Source organism: Calypte anna, chromosome 18, assembly GCF_003957555.1.
Source record: "Calypte anna isolate BGI_N300 chromosome 18, bCalAnn1_v1.p, whole genome shotgun sequence".
Taxonomy (NCBI): Eukaryota; Metazoa; Chordata; class Aves; order Apodiformes; family Trochilidae; genus Calypte; species Calypte anna.
The window spans coordinates 8,581,054-8,587,963 of NC_044263.1; the positions used below are offsets into that span (position 1 = coordinate 8,581,054).

General features: G+C 39.5%; 1 protein-coding gene across 1 annotated transcript in view; it reads left to right on the forward strand.

Moving 5' to 3' along the window:
* Window positions 1-6,636, forward strand: part of FOXK2 (forkhead box K2) — a 43,293-nt gene extending 36,657 nt beyond the window's left edge. Inside the window, exons 5-9 of the mRNA XM_030461618.1 lie at window positions 708-901; window positions 1,740-1,915; window positions 2,765-3,061; window positions 3,299-3,508; window positions 5,392-6,636. Coding sequence (XP_030317478.1) covers window positions 708-901; window positions 1,740-1,915; window positions 2,765-3,061; window positions 3,299-3,508; window positions 5,392-5,588 — 1,074 coding nt within the window. The 3' untranslated portion in view covers window positions 5,589-6,636. The remainder of the gene's footprint in view (window positions 1-707; window positions 902-1,739; window positions 1,916-2,764; window positions 3,062-3,298; window positions 3,509-5,391) is intronic.
* Window positions 6,637-6,910: the final 274 nt, after the last annotated feature.

The following is a 6,910-nucleotide window of genomic DNA, read 5'->3' on the forward strand; positions in this document are numbered from 1 at the left end:
GTTAGTAGTTCCCTGCAGCTCTCTGATGGAACAGTTGTGTTTTACAGTAAAGTGAGGATAAAGTAATGTGCAAACAGGAGTGCAGTGATGATCTCCTGAAGAGCTGTTTTAGGGCCTACAGTCATTGCTGTTTTTGCAGGCACACTAAATCCTTGGCTCCTTTATTGAGACAAACTGGTCTGTGGGTTAACTCCCAACAATCTAGCTGCATTTGGAACTTGTGTAATTTAATCTTTTCTTTCTGTGTTGTGGAACAGTAGCAGGAATATCATACGTGATTGGAATCAGTGTATGCTGTGTTTTACTGGCCCTCCTGGGATGAACTGACATTTTCGTTGACACCTGGGGAAGGGTGGTGGATGAAGACTGACAATTTTTCATATTTTTTTTTTCCACACTGCATTATGCTCAAGTATTTGTAGTGTTCTAAAAGTTTGTTGCAATCACCATGTTTCTCATTAGAGAGTTAAATGGAATTCCTGTTGTTGCCTCATTAGCATACTTGTTTTTTAACTGTTGGGAAAGTGTTGAAAAATGCAAGAGTCCTTTCAGGTTTCTGGCACTGCCTTTGTAGTGCTCTGAGTTCTGTTGATTTAAGGAATGAAAGAGCTGAACCCCGAGTCTCCTGTAGTACGAACTGCTGCAGTAGGCCACATTCTGACTTGGAAAAGTTATATGAATTCTACATATTTTTTTATGTTCCATAGAATTCAATACGCCACAATCTCTCTCTGAATCGTTATTTCATCAAAGTACCACGTTCCCAGGAAGAACCAGGCAAAGGCTCATTCTGGAGGATAGACCCTGCCTCTGAAAGCAAATTAATAGAGCAGGCTTTTAGGAAAAGGCGGCCTAGGGGAGTACCTTGCTTTAGAACCCCTCTGGGACCACTCTCTTCTAGGTAAGGAAAAACAGATGAACAAAAAGACTATGGCTGTTGTTTAATCTTCAGGCTGATACAGACTTGATAGTTTTGGATACAGTCACAAGTGTAGTAATTTAATTTCACCCAGACTCAGTATTTGAATTCTGTATCATTTTCCAGGAGGCTGCCCCATAAACCAGGCTTGTTTTTATTGCTTGTTTTTAGTGTTAAAGAACTGACTCAGTTTGCATAACTGTCAGATTGTTAATGTAAGCAAGCCTTGCTGTATCTTTTATTTTGGGTTTTGTTTTTTATTTGTTTTTTTGTTTTTTTTTAAAGAACTACAATTTTAATTTCTAACTACCATCTGCTGCATTTCAAAACTGTTTGCAAAGAAAATTATTATAAGAAGTGGCTACCATTTTATTGAACGTAGAGGTTACAATTATGTATTTAGTTTTATAATGTTCAAGCAGAAGTGATGATGGGGAAATACATGGGTTTAAATTACTCCCTCTGCCTTTCTGCTGGTGCAGATCTTTTGTCACCTTGTAGACTGAGATTTGCTCATCATTCTTCTCCACCAGAAGAAACGTTCAAGTTTCACAGATTGTTTACAGAGTCTCTCTAAGAAGGCATCCAGCCACCACTTCTCCATTAACTGTACCTGAAGTTTGCTTTTAAATTCTGTCCTTGTTGAACAGAAGCTTTATAAAAGATCATCAGAACTGCTTTGGGGTTGTAACTGTACTTGCCAGAAGGCAGAGGTGCCCTCCTGTGGCAGTGCCTGTTACAATCTCTTAGAGGAAGGTCACTGTCTTGCACAGTTCAGAAGTTAAAACACATAAGGTGCTGCTTTCATTTTTAAATACAGAAGTGCCCCAGCTTCTCCTAATCACTCTGGAGTGTTGTCTGCACACTCCAGTGGAGTGCAGACCCCCGAGAGTTTGTCCAGGGAAGGATCTCCAGTCCCAGTGGAACCTGAGCCCAGTGCTATCCAGCCAAAACTAGCGGTAATACAAGAAGCACGATTTGCACAGAGTGCCCCAGGTGAGGAGCCCTGTGATAAGCACTTGGGGGTGGGAAAGGGCTAACGTGTAGATAGTACCAAGACTTCACAGATACACTATAAAAAAGTAAATGTTTTGTCTCTTAACATTTAGAGCAAATTTTTGATAAACACGTGCCAGATAAATCCTGTTTGCATACATAGGGAATGTGCCAGCTCCCTAAGTTACTAAGCAGTGATTGTGCTTCTGCCCTTTATAGGGCTGTGCTGTCTTGTAGCAGTTGTCATTTCCTTTCAAAACCTGTTCTTTCTGGTTAAGGAAAAAAAATCCAAAACAAACTAAAAACCTAAGGTCATAGGGGTTACAGAAATAAGTAAGTGTCTTGCATGCATCTGTGGTCATGTCATCCTTTCAAAGGTGTGGATAAAAAGAAATGAATGATTAAAGAGAGAACTAAAAAAAACAACAAGGCCAGTGACCCTTCTGTGGCAGAGGCAAGTGTGATCCTAAGCAGAGGCACCAAACTGGGAGCTTTGCCAGCTCCATGCAACACGTGAAGCACAGATGTGTTTCAGTATATGGAAAGGAGTTCTACTACTTGGGTGTGAAACATGTCTTTGGTAGTATAGCTGCATCTGGGGGAAGATGGGGCAGGGGGCTCAAATGATGTATGGGTTTTACTGAGCTAATACAGCACATACCTTGCGTCTGTGGCTTTGAATAGCCACATGGCATAATATTCAATGTCCAGTTTTATCTTTTGGGTCATTCAGGCATTAGTGAAGGAGGTCATTAATCCTCTGAGGCTTTAGTGTTAAGTTTAAAAGCATGATTGGTTTAAAAGAAATAGTTAAAATTGGCAGTCTCATTTCTGTCTCTTTCTTGGTAGGATCACCTCTATCTAGCCAACCAGTTTTAATTACTGTACAACGGCAGCTACCACAAACTATCAAACCCGTCACCTACACTGTTGCAACTCCTGTGACAACATCGACCTCCCAGCAGCCTGTAGTTCAGACAGTGCACGTTGTCCACCAGATACCAGCTGTATCTGTCACAAATGTGACTGGATTAGCACCAGCAAACACTTACACTGTAGCTGGACAGGCAGTAGTCACGCAAGCTGCGATGGTTACCCAGCCCAAGGTAGAACCTCAAGAGAATGGAGACCACAAGGAAGTAAAAGGTGAGAACCTGTGTGATTATTTTGCTGTCTCTTTATACATAAGGTATTATTTGAAACTTACTTCTAGATGAAAGCTTGAAATGTTTGACTAAAACTGGAGATTGTGCATCACAGATTCTCAGACATGTTTGAACTAGTAATAAACCAGTATACTTTCTCACTGAAGGTTGATTGAAAACAAATATTTTTTTAACAATTTCTTAGTTTTAACAGTTTTGTATCTTCTTTTTTTTTCAGTTAAAGTGGAACCTATACCTGCTATTAGTCATGCTGCAATAGGAGCTGCTAGTCGTATCATTCAAACATCTCAGACCACCCCCTTACAGACAGTTACTATAGTGCAACAGGCACCTCTAGGTCAACACCAGCTACCAATAAAAACTGTAACACAGAATGGAACGCACATAGTACCCATCACCACTGCCATACAAGGACAGGGCAATGCTGGTAAGTATGGGCTCAGCTTAGTCTGATGCTTTGTATCTGCTGAAGTTTTGAATTCTGTTCTCCTGTGTTTCTGCATTGTACTGGAAACAAAGTCCTACTGAAAAATCGGGTAACAGCCTTGCAAAGGGGTTCTTCCCTCTCTGTTGGTAAGAACCAGTGTTTCTCTTCACTGATCATTGCCTGACCAGCTGTTTATTCTCTTTGTGGTCATTATAGGGATATAGTTAGTGGTGACAATCCATCCTCTCTCTTTATTAAACCCAGAATAAAAACAAGTTTTAAAAGAAGTGCCTATAAAGCAGTACCATTAAAATGGCACTCCACAGATGTTTCGTCAAGAACCAACCAACAGAAAAACAAGGCAGAACTTGTGTGTGGCTTGGCTTTTTGAACTGTTCCTTCTCTGTTTTTCTTGAACCTGTACTAAAACCGACAAAAATTCTGTAAGATTTTGAGATTCCTCTTGTCTGGATACCACCTTTCCCCTCACCTTTATGTCTGAGCAGGTAGCAGTACTTTTCCATAATTTTCATATATCCACACTTGTTCACAGAATGGTCAGTTTTGGTGTGGTTTGTAGGTGCATGCAGCTTGTTCTAACAGTTTCACTTTGAGATGCAGTCATACGAAAGGAGCTTTTATGTTGTAAAATGTTTACAGAAATAGTTTTTGGCTCTCATATTACTACCTGCATTTCTGCTTCTAAGTCTTTCTTATGGAGTGAATGGCTTTGTTTCCTTATTCTCCCATCACTGATATTTAGAGGTCAATGTTCTCTCTGCTTCCACTTCATTTTCAGCTTAAGTAAAGCAAAAGTAATCACTGTCAGACTTCTTATCCACTTTTTTTTTGTCAGAGGGGATTTATGAATTGAGCTGAGAGTTGTGTAAAATATACTGGAAAGTTATTTTTTAAAGTAAGAAATAGTTATTTTTTTCTTTTTCCTGGGCTCTGAAGATTCAACTGGTTTCAACATGTTTTCAGCATAGTGTAGTGCTGAAGAAAGGGAACTCGTGTGTGAAAAAGACAGGTGGATTGATAATGTTTAGATATTTTTTAATGAAATGCAATGAACAAGTAATTGTGTAATTCATATTTTGCATTATTTGAGAAGACATCTGAATACTTGGTTTAATAATGTCACCATTGATACTGAGAAACTGACCACTAGCACATAGAAGGAAGGAACCTTTGGATGTCTCACAAGGTTTAAAGGATTGTACTTGCCCATTAAGAGTGACTTTTACTCTCTTTTCCATGGAATGGGAGTAAAATCTTGCACAGGATGATTGAACTATATACCCTTCTTTTGATCTAATTCAGTTGTGCACTTGATTTTAATCAAACGTGTCATTTCTTAGCACTACTGCTTGTCAAAGCACTGCTTTTTCCTTGTGTTGTGGGTACATGGCTCATAGTCTATCAGAGAGTAATCTCTGCTTGAATCATGTCCATCTCACAGCTCTGTGAGTTTTGTGGATTAAGAACCTCCTGCCCCCAGAGGAGTAGGATGTGGTGGTGCTCTCCTTCCCAGCCACATCATGCATTCTGCAGGGATCCAGAGGTATGGACAGACCCTACTGAGAGGCAATTTCAAATTTGTTCTGTCACAAATTAGTGCAGATTGGCTTTCAGTCCTTTAATCCTTCTCTGTGACAAAATGGAGATACTTCTCCATCCTCCCACCTTAGTCCACATCTGTATGAATGTGATTTGGGAGAACACCCTTCAGATTTGTAAAGCCCCTACAGCTGGACCTGAGTCTCAGCTGGGATTGCTAATACCCCACTAAGGAATTCAGCATTAGGGTGAAAATTCAGTTTGTTTTCCATGTTGTTTTGACAAGGATTAGAGTGCTGAAGTTTCCTCTTGTCTCTCTCCAGCTGCTGCAAGTCCTCTGCACATGTTAGCAACCCATGCATCAGCCTCAGCATCACTCCCCACAAAGCGTCAGAACGGGGATCAGGCGGAACAGCAGGAACTCAAACGCATCAAAACAGAAGATGGAGAGAGCATAGTCATAGCTGTTAACGTGGACACCCCACCTGTGGCAGTGAGTGACAAAGGCAGCCAGAACTAGAAACTTTAGGGATGTTTTCTTTTTTTTGTTGTTGTTTTTTTGTTTTGTTTTGTTTTAAATAAACTCCACAGTGCCAAAAGGAGACACTTAAAATGTAACACCTAAAATGATGGAACATGTTCTCACGCAGTGGGGAAAGGGGCCCTGTGATCAGACTTCAACTTTCAGCACTGAAAAAAAAAACAAAAAACAAACCAACACAGGTGGCCTTAAAACTTGGTAATTTAAAGTCAAACTGCAAACTATCTTGTTCCAGAGGCTGTGACCCCTGCTCCTCCCTGCCCCCTACTGAACTGTGTACACTGAGAAATACAGTGTTGGGGAGGGCTGCAGCTTTAAAAAAATCTTTATCAGATTATTTTAAGGACTGAGTATCTCAGTGTAATGGCAGCATGATCAGCGCTTAGTGTGAACTGGTTTCAAACGATTGTATATTCCTTAAAGGGAACAGAGGCAAGGAGCCATTTCCTACATCTTGGCAGCTAGCCTTTCATAATGACCTACCCGATGCAGTTGTTGGTAGATATGCAGTATTTTGTTGTTCACATGTGGAATTAGGAATTTTTGAAGTGCATTTTCATTTCTTTGCAAAATAATGGGGTCTTTGACATTTCAAATCACTCCATTTCTACTCCGGAAACTTTGGAATCACACAATACTTTTCATGTGAAATTTTGTTTGGTAAAAAACTGAATGTAGGGTTTTTTTAACCAATGGAATGATTTACTTTTGTCTGTCCTGTTAAAGTTCAGATAAAGCTACTTTATTACATCTGCAAATTTTCATATTTTAGCAGTTGCCTGATAAATTTAATCAAATTTTATTACCATGTGTAGTGATCAAATGCTTCTTTGGGCTTGCATGTAACTGATTAGAAATTACAATGTAAATGAGCCGTTAACTGACTTAAAGAACTGCTATGAATTTGACCAGAGCTGCACTTATCTGTTTCTCTTTCTGCTACCTTTTGCTGTTTGTTACTTTGTGTTGACTTTGACTGTCCCTGGCATATTTTTCCAGTCTAAAGTAAAACAAGAGTCTCGCTTAATATTGTGTATGTTTAAGATAACAGATTGTTCTTCATTTAGAAAGATGAAATTCTTTATCACAAGTCCTTTTAAAAAGAGAGTAAAATTATCTTGTCAGAGGTATATTCAATATTTTTAAGCTTAAGCACCCATCAGTAGAAATTAATCTGACCAGTTTCTCCATAACACTCTTGATGTCATACACTGACCTTTTGGGGTCTCCATGCAGAGTAGCTGTTGTGGTTTTCTAACAGTGGCTACCATATTATAATTTTTTTTTAAGTGTGTGTTCTG